The sequence below is a fragment of the Pomacea canaliculata genome, linkage group LG3 (genome assembly GCF_003073045.1).
Source record: "Pomacea canaliculata isolate SZHN2017 linkage group LG3, ASM307304v1, whole genome shotgun sequence".
NCBI lineage: Eukaryota > Metazoa > Mollusca > Gastropoda > Architaenioglossa > Ampullariidae > Pomacea > Pomacea canaliculata.
Window position 1 is genome coordinate 29,927,081 of NC_037592.1, and position 17,562 is coordinate 29,944,642.

Here is a 17,562-nt window from a genome sequence, read left to right on the forward strand (position 1 = left end):
ATAAAAATTGTACAATAGTTCCATACCAGACTTTCAGGTATACTGTTTCCTTAGTGAAATTTCATGTTAATAAATGCAAACCTAGTGGTAAATGCAAGAGCACTCAAACAATATTTTAAATAATGAAAGTATAGGCACTTTTAAGATGAATGCTTACAAAAACTGTTCCCTCCTTGAACATGTAATTAAGAGACCCAGTTCAGTATAAAATTGGTTGTCATGGAATACCACTAAAGTTTTAGGCAGATTAAACTCGCAAAACATGCTGCCTGATGCACGCAACCAGTCCAAAATGTTCAGCAAGCTTGAATATAAAAACAAACAAAAAAAGTAGGAATGTTCTCAATGAATAATGCACTTTTGGGTTGGTGCAGGTTGAAAAGAAACTGTAGCTTAACTGAACTAGAATATTTATTTTCTATGTTATTAACAAGAACAATATCATTAAAAAGTTTGCTGAGATATTGATACAGATACAGTATTTATTTTAAAATCTCATACTTATTTTTTAGTATTTTAAAACCGTTATTTGTTGAATAAGTGAAGAAACTCAAAACAAATAAATATATTTTACATTTTATGTACAAATCAGCTGCTTTAAACATAGAGAAATCATTTGAAATAGTTCAATTATTTTTCCATTCTCAAATTAATGTCAGGTGTAATGCAGTAATCAATTTTTGATGATAGAAAGACGTTATAAGGCAAAGTGATTCGTGCACAGTTGCCCAGTCTAGATAGCAATTTTGGTCAGCACACTATAGACTGCTGTAGCAAAAATTATTCAAAACGATGGGCATTTGCTCAGTACCCTGCATATGTTCATTTACATCTTTGGTTTTTGTACACTTGCATATCTAAGGTTGGTGTATGTGTGTATAGGACATCTGTCTGTAAATGTTGCATGTATGGGAGTGTGAATATGTGTGTTATGAGGAGTATTATTACATTATATATGATTGTGATGGTGACGAGTTTTGTTTTGTGAGCTTTCTTTTAAAAGCACAAAGATATCCACAAAAGATTTTGTCAGCTTATATACTGACATGATAAAATGGGTCATCTTGTAAAGTAAAAATAAATATTTTTGGGGAGAAAGGGAAACTTTAAAATATATATTAAATTAAAAACTGTTGAACAATGAAATGCACTAGTTACCTAAAAGGCTGTTCTTGTTGCTAATAATCACTTTCAGCTAGCACTATATGAAGTCTACATCTAGTCAAAACAACAAAACTAGAAAACCTAATGAACACTGTCATTCTGCTCACCATTTGGTAACTGAAGTGTCATGTGCATGAGATCATATGATAAGAACAATGGCCTAATGAAACTTGTAGATTGATGCTGAAGTTGTTTCTCCTTTTACAAGCAAAGTGCAAGCATTATAAGGCATGCAGACTACTCTGTAAAGTCTTGTAAAGCAAACATCTAAGAGTAATCTAAATGCTATGACCTGGTCCCTTTTCTTTCTGAATCAAAATAATTCACAGTACACACACACACTCTCTCCCTCACAGTCCTTATCCACATACATGAAATACAATTATTCCTGGGTGACCCATATGCAACGGTCAAAATCAGATTTTGAAGACAGATGTATACAGCACTTACATGTATGAATATTGACATGTAGAATGATACATTCAGTAGCAAATTCGAAAGGGTGGAGAATTTATGGGTCACAGGTGAAATATGAAAGTCTGTAGCCTTGTTTTTTTTTTTTTAAAATACCAATATCCAATGACCTTAGTCCACTTTTTATTTGGAATGTGCACAAGGTATATGATTCTCAATCCTCCTGCAAATAAGAGAAAATTAGTTGTTTGCATTAAATACTTAAACAGAGAAAGGATGTTTGCATTAAAAGATTGAACAGAGAAAACATTAAGAAACTAAAGAGAAGAATTTATCTTTTTGTCTTTTACTTCTCTAATAGCTTATTTTTTTTAAAACATGGTTTATAAACATACTGTTCTACTGAATAATGAATATAAATTTTATATCATGTTACAATTTTAATTGGCAATTAGATGGTCTGGTGTTAATAACCTGCATGCAAACATGTTTTTTTATGCTCAGTCATCACATACCCATTCATCTTCTTCCACACCCTCTGCTAAGTCTTGGGGTAATGGTTCTGATGACAATTCCAGTTTACCAACTATAGCTGTCATCAGCTGAAATGCAAGAAATAAAGGTTATCTGTTGCTAATTGGACTGAGACCACATAAAAGTATTTATCAACAAAATAGTGACGATTGTGGATTACAGGTTTTAATGTCACCTTCAACTTCTAATTACTCTCTGGATGTGGCTCCTGTTTACAGGACTTGATAAGCTCTCACTGATTATCACAGGCTTAGCTGCAGAATTGACATAAAACATTAACCTCGCTGGAATCTGGATATATCTAGGCTTCCAGCCATCACTACCATCTGCTGCAAAATCCCTGCAACTTCAACTGGTATCGGTCAAATGTGGTCAAGCTGTTTAATGGTCACAGCTATATATGAGCAAATACTAAACTACAGAAATTCCAAGCTCTCTCAATTACTAGTAGAAGAGCAGAAGTAGATGATAAAATTGTATGAAAGACTGAATATGCCCAAAGTATGCATCTGGGCATTTGTTTTGGTCAAAAACTATAGATGTTTCACCACATAAAAAAATCTTCAATGAATTTTCCTTTACAAAGTTAAAACAAGAGTGTGGTCAGTGTAGGTCTAATGTTTAATTCTTTAAAACAAGTACAGAAGGAATGATTATTCAGTTATTTTTCACTAAAATCTTCAGTAAAAAGCTGATTAGTTAAAATGAATGAGTTATAGTGACTGAAAGTATTTCCAATCTCCATGTCATAAAATAAATTTTACATACCTATAAGAACAATCACAACTTGTTATCATGCCACCTCTCTCCACATTCTGTGACAGAATGGATTTCTACAAAAGTTATGCTCTTCCCCAACTTTTGTATAGGATGGACAAAATTTTCAAAATTTAAAAGCTTAAAAGCAAAATAATAAAAAAAAAAAAAAAAGGAAAAAAAAAAAAAACCATTACCTCATCTTTCTTCTGCTCATCTGATTTGTACACACTGGGATTGTAGCTTTCATATTTCTTGGGTTTGGGTTCTTCCAATGGTGCCTCACTCACTGGTGCAAAAATGTTCAGTCATGATGTAACTAAACAACCGAATTAAAGTTGGTAACGAATATACTGATCAAAATTATCTTGATAGCAAAATTTCAAACTTCGCTAACTTTACCTCTGAATGTCTACCAATTTTAGTTTCATCAAATAGTTTTGGTCTAACATATGTCGGTAAAAATGCTTGTTGAAACTTATTTCCCCTCAAATATGTTAAGGTTTCACAATGTAGAAATATAGCTTTCAGTCACTCACACAGCTTCATGCCTACAGGACGTAAGCTGATAGTACGAGGCTTGGTATTTTGACCAGCAAGCCACTGGTCTGCTGTCAGTGCAGGTTCCCATGTCACACGTGTGTCTGGGAACAAATCATCCTGGAAGTATTCTGTCTGAAAAAAGTACACATAAATAAAGATGCAGATTTTTTTCTGGAGAAATTGTTTTTGTATAATTTTCTTCTCTAAGTTGATGATTAGGACATTTCTTGTCAGGTAATATTTTTAAGAAATGGATTGATCATAATTCTTCATTTTTAGCTTTTGTTGTTAAATCTTGCTTTTGGAATAATCTTATACTATAAAAAATTATCATTGCTTTTTTTTTGCTAGAAGACCAAGCTATGACAGACAACAGCACTGAAAAGATAAAGGGACATGCTTCATAAATTTGTTGCTGCAAAATTTGAAACAGCTAAATGAGAAAGGCAATAGAAAATGTGAGATCTATAAAATATCCCAGACTGAAGCTATGGCATTCGCTACTAATAGAAACAACTAAGTTACAAGTAGACACTGATCGAGTAATGAGACAAAAACTTCATACCATAACTTTAAAATACACTAACCATAACCCTGTAATTTAAATGGGGGTAAAACTAATCCTCCCACCATGCAAAAATCCTTCTCTTCCTAAAGGGGGAAAAAAAAACCAGCAAAAAGAGATGATGGGCAGGTTGGGTGGGTGTGTCCACTGCAAACTCTTACCCTGACTCTAGGTACAGTAAAACTAACTGGCTCCACAGTGTTGTTGGTTAGTCTCCAGGCTCGAGCCACCTCTACAGCTGCAACATCCAGCTTATTACGAGGTACAAACACCAGGCCCTGGTGTAAGGATGTCAGATTGATGCTTGTATTTGGAAAAAGGTAGGGGCTCTCATCACACACCTCGTAATTGTCAACTGTGCGTTCGCCCTTGAGGGAACAATAAGATTCATATTACTTCTCTCTGTCCTAGCTATTCTGTAGGTGGGTTGGTCAAATTTATGAAGTAAAAATTACTTTACACAGAGATTCTCGGAATGGTTCATTTACATAAATCAAGAATTTACTTTATTTCTCATTTCAGTTCATGGTTGTAGTACAGAATAGGGCTCTGCACTAGAACTAGTATGAAGTAGTACAATATATAGACAAAAACAGTGTAGCATATTAAAGGTCTGCAGAACAAAAATACTTTCAACAGTACCATACAACTCATCTTCTTGTTCCTAATCACCTCCAGCAGAGCATAGGGCCGTAAATACAACTCATAGTCTTTTGAAAAATAAACTAAAAGGGATGAGTTAATTATGATGAATTCTTCATGGCAATAACATGAAATAATGAAGCAGAATATCACAGCGTTTATGACTGCAAATACAAATTGCGCTCCTTGACAAAGTCACACAAATACCCTGGCATGGAGGTAAATAACGCTGGTATCTTCATCATAGTGTGGTATCAGAATGGAAGGGTTCCTTTCCACCTCCACAGTATTCAGAACCTGCAATGTCTCAGCATTATACATAATGAGCTGTTGATTGCTTGTCCTGTGAAAAAAGAAACAAACAAAAGGAAAGAACCTGTAGAAGCTATAATTTCTGCTTTTGCTCTGTCTGTGATGAACACATAAAAACTATATGTTACCTATATTTGTGTCAATCACATTTGCACAAATTTAAAACTTAATAAGAATTGTCATTTAGCTAGCAAATGAGAAGACTTGACATAAAATATCAATTTCAGTTTTTGAAATGTTGAATTTCAAAACAAGTAAGAATTCCATTGACAAAATGGCACTGTCATGAAGAATAAATTTGTCTACATAAATGATAGAAATTTGCAGAGAAAGTTTATACTTTTCAAAGCCAGACACAAGAAGGTAATGGCCATCCAACACCCAAAGAACACGAGCACCCCTTGATCCATCAGGTCCTTTTCCTTGCTGAAAGCACAAAACTATGTCCAAGCCATGCAAGGCACTTTGACTACATGCTCAGCTATGTTAGCCTTCTAAGTGGCATATTTACAAAGGTTAAAAATAAGCAGGGCTAGCAATGATGATATTATCAACAATCTTTACAAAAGTGTTAGTGTCACAAATAATTTCATGTGTTCTAATCATCTGTTAATAAAACATTAAGTGCAGCCTGAATTGTCTACAGTCTGCAGAAGTTAAGTGCTTAATAATGAGTTTGGGTCAAACAGATTTTTATGCATTAATGAAAATCCATACCAGAGTGATGTCACTGTAATATTTTTCATAGACCCACCCACTGTCTTTGACAGGATATGTAGGAAAATCAATGCTATTGCTTCTTCAAGTGGTTTCATCTTACCCTGATAGGGTCTGGAGATTTGCGAGGCTCATAGACTCTGATTAGTCCATCCTTGCACACTGTAGCGCATAGCTTGCTACAGGGACTCCACCCTATGCAGAACACCTGGCATGCACACACAGATACAAATACACGTACACATGCACATACAAATCCAAAAAATAATGGTTAACAGTCCAATTTATTGTTATGTACTCTATCATAATTTAAACAATCTTTACTGGCCACTGGCCAATATCAATAAGAATATCAACAACAGCATACAGCAAGTTAATTAGTCATTATTTAAATCTCAATATGAACAGGCACATGCATATAGTCATGCACAAAAATACACAAGACACATACACCCTTGTAAATTAGAAAGCCAAGCCCAAAGTACTGACATTTTGTTTTCACTTAAATGAAAAGCAATTAAATGATCTTTTATCATTTTAGTTTGCCTTACAATATACAGCTTCTTTAGAATATTGTTCTTAGATGACAAACCTGATCTTCTTGCCCCCGAAGCTGCATAACCTCTGACTTTGTGCTGAGGTTCCACATACGTACTGTCATGTCATATGATGAGGACATGAGTATGTCTTTGACCAAAGGGTGATAACGTACAAAGTATACTTTTTCTGAATGTCCTGCGAGAAGGTGGATGAAACAATAATCAGTCACTACTCAACTGAAAGATAGCTAAAAAAAATCACTTTACACTCAACAAAATATTGGAAGTGTTTAAGATGGCTCAAAGGAAAATGTTCTAAATAGTAACAATGCATAAAAAAGGAGAATAGCTAACATTTCTCATGCAAACTAAAAATGTTGATTTTACAAACTTTACAAAAATCTCATAAAGATCTATTACAGAGAACTACTACAATATACCTCTCAGATAAAACTCAGGTTTATCTTGGGAAGGGCCTACAGGAAGACCTTCTGGTGGTATTTTCCACACGTTAATCCTGGCATTGTCACAGGCTGAAAAAGGTTTTTAAAAATGTGGAGCTCTATCATATTGAAATATATATATATAAATATACACACATATAAAATAGGTAATAGTTTTATATAAATTAATATATAAATAAAATATAATTACACTGCATAAATGAACTCATCTATATTTCATACATCAAAGACATACATCCTCAGGGATCAAAGCATACACACACACATGCACATGCACATGCACACACACACACAAGGTGCACATACCAACAACTAGCCGAAAGTCATCAAAAGGGTCCCATACAAAGTCAGCCACTTTGCTTCCATTCTGAATAGTCGGCATTTCTTCAATTGTATTTCCCAGGCGTCCAGGCTGGGTGAGCTTAAATGTTACAAAAAGAAGAAATCAGTTGCAGATTTTTTTTTTAAATCTGGAGATAACACAATGACACCTATGATAGTTTTGACTAAAATTTTAAGTCTTAATTTCCCTATGGATAATGATAAGAATTCCTAAATACATTAAGAGTGTATAAATGAGATATCCCTATATGTACATTGTTTGTGACATAGTTTTAAGCTAAGCCATTATTTAAACTGTCTGCTGTAAACTTGGTTTATGGAACAAAAACTCCTGGGTTTTTTTTAGGCATGTTATACTGTTTTTACATCCACAAAAACAAATGTGTGTAAAAATGTGAAAGTATTGGGTGTATGACAATATATAAGTGCTATGTCACCCATGTGACAACTGTATATCTTTAAGCTTAATGCATGTTATAGAACAGGCTATTACTTTCATATGAAAAAATTAGTAAAGATACTTAGCTAGACATTTATTAGCTAGAAATAGATGTAATTTTCACACTTGCAGACAACGCATAGCCAATAATTGTTCCACCACTTTCCCCTAATTAAAAAGAAAAAAGAAAATTAAAATGTTACTACTTCAGACGAAACTTGCCTCTAAAATTGCAATTATTCCACCAGCACCCTCAAGAGGCACTGCACAGCGATGATTGTTGGCCACAAAGAAATCACTCTCACCAGGAATGGTCTTGCACAAGTTTTTAATGTTGGTGATGTGAGTTGAAGGGTGGAGTGTTTTGCCAATCACATACCGCAGCTTAGATTGATGGACTCCTGTCAAATATAGACAACAATAAAAATTTTCCTCCACCAACTTTTAGTTATCTTTAATAATTTCCTATATTTTAACTCATTTACAACACAAGGAAATCTAAAAGATTTGAATCTTTGATCACTAGTGTGGCCTAAAAGTATACTGTATTGTATTCAAATACACGCACCTACAGACTTACTATCAAGACAATGATAATTGACAGACCATTTAAATAGAATTTCTGAAATATTTAAATGATTTAATTTGAAAAAATGCCTTTATTGTTTTCTTGTTAGTAAATGCAAGTGAAAGTTATTATCTGAACAGAAGTGGGAGCTGATGTCATGAAATGAGGTCACAAAGCAGATGATCCAAAAAAATTATTTACACAATACACAAACAAAAAGCATCAAATAATTAAATAATTAGAATGTATGTTAGAATTCAAATATTATTAACCCTTCTATTGTTATTTTTGTATGTAGTAGTGTAGCAATGTAAAACTATGTACCCAGCAACTGTCTCAAACATAGCTTGATCTAGATCTAGATTGAGTGAATGAAGTCTAGTTTAAAATATAACAAAATACCTGAGTTCTTGTCTAAATAAGCTCTTCAAGGGAAGAAACCCATAGTCAAATAATGCTTGAAGGAAAGAATATATTATTCCCTTTTTTTTTTTTTCACAGTGTGTTTGCGACACTACCAAGTCTGCATTACAGTGTGCAAAACAGTTACTTTGACTGTCAAGATGTTCACTTTTTCAGGAGAAAAATGTAAGGAAAGATTTAAAAAACAGATTTCAAGTTTGAGTGGTGCATCTAAATTGAGCTATTGCAGACAAAGCAAATGTGTTAGCAATGCTATAATGCACCTTTAAAAGCCTTGATTATCTTGGCTGGATTTTCAGCAGGTTCAGCAGGTGGTTGCTGTGTCTCCAAGAGACCATTCAAATTGACTTTGGAAGTGGGAATGTTTGTGGATGATGGACTGGTTACACGTTTGCTGTCTTGTGCACCAGGAGTGACTGCAGGGTTTTTCTGCTGGACTGCTGGCTTTGGAGCAGTCACTGAGGGCTTTAGAAAAGAATTTAGAAGTTAAAATTCAGTCTATGTTTGTGTACTCATTAAGAACCTTTTTCTAAAGGATGTAGCAGGGAATGGGGGTAGGGAGAAGAAGAACGGCAAAGAGAACAAAGAGGATGAATGCAAAATTCTGTACACTTACATACATGAATGTGTGCGTGTGTTTTACACAAAGATGCACAGAATATCTCAATTTAAACATGAAAATGAATGGTATAGAATGACGAGATGGGAAATGGTCAAAGAAAATAGAACTTGTTTTTTTAGTTTATTCCTTTTACTCCTCGAGGAGCATAGGGCCCCAACACCACCTTGCCAGCGGACACGGTTTTGGGCAGCTCCCCTCACTTGGGCCCATGTGGTTCTGATGTCCTTTGCCTTGCTCTCAACTGTTCTTTTCCAAGTTTTCTTTGACCTCCCAACTCTCCTCTTCCCCTGAGGGTTCCAGTCAAGCACCTGCCTGGCAACGGTGTCAGCTGGTTTGCACAGGGTGTGTCCTATCCAGCCCCATTTGCGCTTTGTGATGTCTTCGCTAGTGGCATTCTGGTTGGTTCTTTTCCATAGACTGCTGTTGGAGATTTTTTTATGCCATCTTATTCCTAGGATATGGTGTAGGCATCATTTGGTAAATGGAGCTTGTTGTTGATGGTTTTTGTAACTCTCCAGGTTTCGGAACCATACAGTAGGGTTTCACATTGGTGTTGAAGACGCAGGTCTTACTGTGGAAGGATAATACTCGGATGGGAGTTCCAGATGGGATATAGGCTGTTAAAAGGATGCCTGGCCCTGTTGATGCGGCTTTTGATGTCATTGTCCACTCCACCATCCTTGTTGACAAGTGATCTGTTTTCAGGATGGATTGGATTGAAGTTGGATTGAGACTTCCTGCTTAAATTGTTGTTGATTCTCATTACTTCCGTCTTCTTTTACTCAAAGATGCATAGAATATCTTAACTTAAGCATGAAAAGGAATGGTATAAAATGATGAGATAAGAAATGCTCAAATAAAATTGAATCACTTTATCTTTTTACCTTAACAGTGACTTCCACCTTGGAAACAGCAATTTCTTCCTGATTTGAATAACTATACTTAGTACCATTTCCAAGCAAAAGCCCTCGTCTTTCATGCTTGACTAGTGGTTTGTTTGGTGTTGGTTTTACTTTAGCTACCACATTATCCTCTCCTGAGAACCACTGTTCTGCTGTCAATGCTGGTTCACCGCAGGCAGTTTCAGGATACAAGTCATCATGAAAGTCTCTGTAGGACTACAATAAAGAAAACACAGTCAGAGGTTTGTTCAAGTAGGAATCTGGGACTGCATAAGAAAGTTGATAAATGGTTCAACTGCAGGGACAGTAAAATAAAAGGTTTTTGATACTCTAGACAAAGCCATGTTAGAAGCAACAAGCCACAGTCTCACTGTACAAAAGTTTATCAAAGTTAATAGCATCTGTTGCAGCTTTTTGCCAAATGTACATAGAAAAGTCTTATTACCTTTCTAGGCACTATAAAAGGTACACTGATAATGGATTGTCGGGCTAACAGTAGCAGTCTGTCTACTTCTCCTGACATCAATTCCATGGCCCGCTTAGGTACCAAAGCTGCTCCTTTGATCTGCTCTGTGTGATCTGTCATCCCTATTTATATTTAAATATAATATTTTAGACACTGTTTTCCTGTTCTCATTATTATAGGCTGAGTGGTCATGTAAAAATATGGCATGTTATATTTAATAACAAGTAACACAAAATTATATAGAATTCAATGAAACATTATGTGATTCAAAACACACTGTAACAATTATGTATTGTAAAACAATCTGTTGCATATATCACTAAGCAATCCTTAGTTAAACTTTGGGCACTGAAACTTAATGCATGTGCTTGCCTGGTTTTGCCACAGAACTATTTAAATTTATATTAAAGAAAACACCCACACAAATATACTGTAAAAAATTTGATTGCAGAGTATTTATCCATAAATAAAATATTTACCCCACCACACAGATGATGATTAAAAGTTCTCACCTTCAGTTAGGTAAGGTGACTTTTCTGTCAGCTCCAGAAATTTTATACTGCTATCACTCTGCAGAAAGACAGATGATGTTTTTACCAAGTTAAAAGTGATTAAAAATGTATAATTTCATTCAGTTCCACATATTCTGCAGTTGGTGAGACATACTGTAAACATTAAAGGAAAGACAAAACAGCACAGGTTTATTTTATCATCCTGATATATATAAAAATACTACCTTTCCTGCCAGAAAGACCATCTTTGTATCTTCATCATAGAAGCACATCAATGTTCTAAGAATGAAGAATAAAGAAAAAGACACATAAAAATATATTGTATACAAATGGGTGACAGCATTATACTTATACAGGTGTACAAACTTTAATCATCCTTCTAACTACACCCCCCTCTCTTTTATTAGTGCTAAAAGAGATGTTACCCAAAGCTGTGCTGACTTCTCCTCCTTCTCACTGCTAACTTAAAGCTTAATACATATGAATCAAAATGCTAAAAAAAATAATAAAATGTTTGGAAAAAATATATGTATATTTTGATTGGGGGTAAGGAACATCTGGCCTGAGGGACCATGTAAGGCGAAATTATTTAATCTGGCCTTCTCAACTGAGGGCAGGTTCAATAAATCTAGAAGCATTTTTAATAGCAATATAAATTTAAATATAGTGAATCATGACAATAATGTAAAATCTGGCATTTTTAGCCATAATATCAGAATAAAGTGAATAAATTTGCTTAATAACGTAAACGTTTAGATTTGATATTCGTCCACCGGTGAAATTTAAATTCATTTGGATAATGTACAAAATGTACAGGAAGCAGTGCTTTCTGAGAAACAGTTACAAAGAGTGAACAAACAGAAACACATAATGAAATTCATCACCTACCTCATCTAGTTATATCCCTATATATATATCAGGGAATTTGTGGCAGCTTAACTTAAATTTTGCTAAATTTGATCCAAAATATTCTTTAAACATAAGTGGTGCAGATCTTGTTTGCATATATGTCTTGTTTCAATTTTTAAATAAATTGATCCTTTAAGCATTGCATTACAATACTTTTAAAATGACAGAGAAAAAATGCAGCAAATTTCCAGATGAAGGAAAGACCTAAGGCACCTGATAATGAATGTGCACAACTAAACCAGTTTACCTTTAAACTAGTTTACTTGCTGAGCTATCAAAAAGAAAACTGCACAAGTGGAACCGGAGAACCGATAATTTTTGAATTCCTGAATTATGTTCCATATATAATCTATACCAAAAGCACAGTAATCTACATTTTGCAAAAATTGGACACAAGAAAAATTCCCAGTTCACCCAAAATCATGCATGTTGGTGTGCTAGTTTTAACATTTAACATCATTTTCAGAAATCTCTAGACACATGATTACATGACATCACTGGCAACCCGTTTGCACTGACAAAGGATAGTCAGTGTCAGACAGCTGGCTGGGAGAGTATATGTTGCAAAAGTTAACACACTGTGACAAAACTTTGTACGAAATGAAGCAGGCTAATTTTTAAGTCAATAATTTTTATATGATACACAAATGTTATAAATGCACAAGATGCCCTTGGCATAAAAAAAAGCTCACTACCCCTGATTTAGATAATGTTAAAGTGAGGTGTGGTGGCAGAGATGTGTGGGTGATGTATTATACATTTCCTTTTACCCATTTCCTTGTGCATCGCTGGTGACAAGTGGTGACTGGAATGCTCGAATGTCCCACAGCTTATATTCCCTTTGCTGATTCTAAAAAAAATTACAGGAAGCAGTATTTGTAAGTACTTTACATAAAGATCAAGCAAGGAAAAAGCAAGTCTCTTCATGCTATTGGAAATTTTCTACATGCACTACTGTAGATAGTTCATTTATGTAACATTAAAGCAACAATACAAGCATATAAGTCTTGAGAAAACATACTCATCTGTAAAAACAAGAGTACTCTACATGAAACATATTTTAAAGGAATCACAACCAATCATATGTTAGAAGGCAGCAAAACCAATAATAACAATGTTGTTGGCACACTTGAGGCTGCAGATGTACAAATATACAAACGTAAGGCAGCATACTCTTCCTAGTTTATCAAGTTGTGGAATGGAAACCTGATACATTAAAGGGCTAGGGAAGGAAAGCACAACATTTCCAGACATGCTTGCTAACAATTAGAACATGGACTACAACTAACCTCATCTATTCAGTAGAAGACTTACCCTGTTAAATCCTGTTGAGAAGATATATTCAGTCTCTCCCAGCCACAAGACACGTGTGTCCTTGACATTCTGGTGCCCTTCTGTTTCCTGCATTTATGCAAAATCCTTCATTCACCATTCATACACAAAAGTAGTCTGTTGTAAACTTATTTATTTGCATGCGGACTGTGGTGATGAGGACCAATGCATATTGTAATGCTTTTTAATAAAATGCTGATGGATTCAAGTTAAGGATTTTACTGATCTGTTGCATGTGCAACATAACTGCACACTTTAGCAACTTCTTTGCAACATAATATATAAATTTTCATATATTCCTTGCTTAACAGAGTCATTGCAAAAAGGTGCCTTTAAATTTTATAAATGTAAAAAGGATTTATCCTTTATTCAAGGTAACACAACACATTAAAACAGTAAGACAATCCTGTAAATATTTATTTTTCAACAGCAGAAAGTAAAATTTCAATTAATCTAAAGTATTCACAGCTGGGTTTATTTCTCACCAACAGTTTTTAAAAAATACAACAGGAGTCAAAGAAAACAATTATATTTCACCTTGCTCTTCTGTTTTCATGATGATGATGATCATAATTCATTTTTGATTCCCTGTCATCATACACTAAAGGTTACAGCGAAACTTTTATATTAATTGTTGATTAAAAATCGACTAACAGTTTGCAAGTTACAACTTACTTGAACAACAGCATTTCCACGAAGATCTAATAGACGTAAATGCTTATCTTTGCAAGTAGATGCTATCACAGATCCAGTGCTTTTCCAAGAAATGCTCTGCACTTGGTCACCATGGACATTATTTGCTGAAGATGATGAAAAGCAGATTTATGATGATGGTGTGGCGATTTAGACAAATTTATGGACTCTTTTCTATCACATGAGGATAAGAAAATGCTAAATTTATCTTTAAAGGAGCTGTTGTCTTAAAACAGGAAACTAAAGAAAAAAAAAGACCATAAATAAATAAATATTAAAAAACGCACCAGAAAAACTAACCATAGTTTTCTTTTCCTGCAGCAACATCAAAGATTTTAATACTTTTGTCAGTTGACACTGAAAGGACCCCTTCTGCTGTTGGATGCCACAGAACATTCTCTATGCGATGGTTTTGAGTAGGCAGTGATAAAACAGGATCAGTTACACTTCCTCTAACAAATTCCTCTGGCAGCAACCACACTTTTATCTGTAATAGCAAGTATTTGAAAGTCAATTATTTCATTAAAACTGTCTATTTAAAAATAAGCCAAAATAATTTCATTCAACTAAATAAAAGGGAGGAAAATAATATGGCAAACAAAATATTGCTGTGAATAGTGCTCTTGTACACTGGTGAGAAAAACATATATTTTCATTCAATACTGCTGCTTTATCATGTTAATATATGTGCAGGAACTACAAAGACCATTCAGGTAAAGCAAAAATTATAAAAATCTTTCAAATATTTTAATACAGAGTTAAGACTTACAGTGTTATCGTAAGCACCCGATGCCAGCATATAATCATCGAATGGGGAGAAGTCATAATCACTTACAAATTCTGAAAATAAGTAAAATATTGAGACTTCCAGACCCTTTCTAAAGCTTACAACTAAGACACAAAAATAAACATGCTAAAGAAATTTAATCAACTAATTATTCCATTTCATGTTTATTACTTGATTGTGAGTAATGACAAACCTCTTCCTCGTCTGAAAATAATAATCACTTACAAGTTTAAGAAACTTAATAAATATAGCATTTATAGTAAATGAAAATCCTAAATAGTATTACACACCCCAGCATTTTTTAAGTCTCCCAACCATCCCATATTTCAGATTGTTTGCAAGATTGGGTATGAATCTTTGTGATGAATTCATTCCAGAATTTTAAAACCTTGCTGCTACCTTTAGATTAATCTTTAATTCAACTGAGACACAAGGTCAATGTTAAATATGAATGCAAGAAACAACCATTTTATAAAAGAACTATAAGAGACTGACAAAAATTTAGAAGAAACATAACAAGCACAAAAAAACTGTTACAGGCTCAATTGATCCCCAAAGTGCACTTTCTTAAATATCAATTCAAAGGAATGCAGCATATCCAAAGAAATGTTTGGAAAATTTTACATATGGGGTTACATATGGATTCTGTTTATAGTCTATTCCACTAGGCAGTAGAATAAACAGTTAATTAGAAATGAATAGTTCATAGTGATTAAAAAATAACAATACAATTTCATTACAAAAGTACCAGGCACTGCAGTTTGGGATTTCACCTTTAAACTACTGGCCACTGCTATTTCTGTGCAGAAAGGAAGTTGTGATGGGAAATTTCTAAACTTCCTGTCAAGTCGCTTCTTTTATGGTCTATTGGAGACAGCTATGTTCAAAAATGTTTTAGATAGCATAATTGTTTTATTTTTTTCCTATGTTTTATGTGTATAAAAAAGAATTGTCTATTATACACATATGAACTACATGCTTACAGTGCACCCACAAAGTGTATGTGTGAAAGAGAATGAGTTAGCTAAAAGACTGCAAACATAAAGAATAAATCATACAAACCTCCATGTGCATGGATGTAACAAAGGTCACTTCCAATACGACCCTGAGCATTAAGTGGGAGGTAACCTAGAGAGCCACCATCTGAAGGAGAATAAAATTAATAAGCTAAGTCTTCTTAAAAGTTCCAATGGACAAGGTTAATAATCTTTTTTACAGTACTGTAGAGAGCATAGCTGATTGATGACATAGGCAAATCACGCATGAACATAAAGTTACTAAAAAAAGTTATTACTTTAATTTATAAAAGTAATAATATTCACAGAATTTTACAAACTTGGAGATGTTTATGATCCTGAGCAATGTTTTGCAGCAAATTTATCAAAAACAAAAAATACAATTCCATTGACAAGTGTATTTGAAGCTTGTGTGTACATACATAAAGAAAATCACTCCAAATCAAAATTAATTAAAAACAGAAAATCCAGCACCCACTGGTTGTGTCAACATTGAAAACCATATATACACAACTGGCTTTGATATGGTTCCCACATGAATAACTGGGATTGCCAACAGGTACTTCTTGTATCAGCTCCTGAAAAAGAAATAATTTGTAAGGTCATCTGCCATGAAAGCTGTTTTACACATTATCAAAAATAATGCTGTTACATGAAGCATTATGATTTGGTATTTCTCAAATATTTTGCATCAGATCTGTACAACTTTCTTCCTTTTGTAATAAAAGTTATGGCATGCTTTCTCTTTCACACACACACACACAAAAATATGCAATGTAATTAACTTACATCGATATATGTTCCATGCGATACACATGAAAGATGATACAAAATGGATGATACAAAAATAACTTACTTCCTTCTTAGGAAATTTGGGTGTTGCATTCTTGAATTTTGACACTTTAAATCTCCAGGCCATGGTGCTAAAGTTTATGATAAATGTGTTGTAGATTAGACATAGAAATTTTCTTCTTTTTTTCTGATTATGGGAATATATGACTGTTTACCAACACCACAAAGTTGATCCTTTTATATATTTTTATTAATTTAGTTATAATACTGTTGATTTTTTCATTACATATACACATACAGCACTAAATATGAAAATGGCATATCATACTGATATGTTTAAAATTATTCACTACTGAATTGGTTTTGATATTTATGGGTTGCAATGTTATAGATAGGCACATTTGAATACATGATCAACATGCTTCGGCATCATTTTCAAATACATGAAAACTTCTAACACTCTGATGCTTGATGGACTGCTTTCAACATATTTCATTAAGTGGCAATTACCGTCGTGATCTGAGGAGTGAATCTTTCAACTCATATATATATACAAATATTTACCATGCATTTGTGGTCATTCATAGCCCATGAGTCATTAGTAATCTCAAGCAGAGAATCATAAGTACTTGTTGACATTAAATTGTGGAAAATAACTATACATGTGCTGATCATACGCTCGATTATAGTGATCACTACATGTGTCGACTTATTCTGTAGATTTTGATGATTATATAGTTGCAAAATAAGGGGGCGTGTATCTTTCACCTGAATTTTAAATTTCACTGCAAGCACAAGTCTACCTTAACCCTTACCAGCCTTAAATTTGCAATGGCTTGTCTGATACTCTGAATTTTGCATTGCACAAATAAGACAGAAAAATACCTCATTACACATACAAACTTTAATAAACGTTCACCACCTCCAAAACGAACCGGCGTCTGCTTCCTACCAATTGCTGATAATTCAACTTCCGGGAATACCATGATTAAAAGATCGGAAGGCAATTATCTGAAATCTATGTGAATTAATTTTGACTATTTTATTTAAATTTGTATAATCTTCAAAGTAAAGTTAAACATAATTAATCTACTCTATAATATTGTTAT

The 17,562-nt window shown here is 33.9% G+C and overlaps 1 protein-coding gene across 7 annotated transcripts; it reads right to left on the minus strand.

Annotated features, from left to right (window-relative positions):
* Nucleotides 1-1,728: 1,728 nt before the first annotated feature.
* Nucleotides 1,729-17,454, minus strand: LOC112560925 (coronin-7-like). 7 transcript variants are annotated; one of them, XM_025233041.1, is made up of 26 exons: nucleotides 17,357-17,454; nucleotides 16,518-16,584; nucleotides 16,140-16,239; nucleotides 15,708-15,788; nucleotides 14,628-14,698; nucleotides 14,159-14,345; nucleotides 13,841-13,965; nucleotides 13,148-13,234; nucleotides 12,604-12,683; nucleotides 11,149-11,203; nucleotides 10,925-10,982; nucleotides 10,392-10,534; nucleotides 9,929-10,162; nucleotides 8,686-8,887; nucleotides 7,654-7,832; nucleotides 6,957-7,071; nucleotides 6,627-6,719; nucleotides 6,240-6,382; nucleotides 5,751-5,855; nucleotides 5,271-5,356; nucleotides 4,826-4,961; nucleotides 4,138-4,344; nucleotides 3,408-3,543; nucleotides 3,066-3,157; nucleotides 2,094-2,180; nucleotides 1,729-1,801 (listed from the first exon to the last, which is right to left on the minus strand). In XM_025233041.1, exons 1-26 carry the CDS (start codon nucleotides 17,437-17,439, stop codon nucleotides 1,793-1,795), a joined length of 2,961 nt encoding a protein of 986 aa, XP_025088826.1. In that variant the 5' UTR covers nucleotides 17,440-17,454; the 3' UTR covers nucleotides 1,729-1,792. The 7 variants fall into 7 exon arrangements, with proteins under 7 accessions (XP_025088826.1, XP_025088825.1, XP_025088830.1 ...); XM_025233040.1 differs by lacking the exon at nucleotides 1,729-1,801 and having other exon boundaries at nucleotides 2,064-2,180; XM_025233045.1 differs by lacking the exon at nucleotides 1,729-1,801 and having other exon boundaries at nucleotides 2,064-2,180; nucleotides 17,376-17,448.
* Nucleotides 17,455-17,562: the final 108 nt, after the last annotated feature.

What these genes read in the sequence shown, in the direction of transcription:
- LOC112560925 (XM_025233040.1), bottom strand. Translation starts at nt 17,439, where the DNA reads ATGGTATTCCCGGAAGTTGAATTATCAGCAATTGGTAGGAAGCAGACG. An exon ending in GGTGGTGAACGTTTATTAAA is followed by an intron (nt 16,585 to 17,356) that starts GTTTGTATGTGT and finishes CATAAACTTTAG; the next exon opens with CACCATGGCCTGGAGATTTA. An exon ending in GTGGAAATGCTGTTGTTCAA is followed by an intron (nt 13,235 to 13,840) that starts GTAAGTTGTAAC and finishes GCATAAATGCAG; the next exon opens with GAAACAGAAGGGCACCAGAA.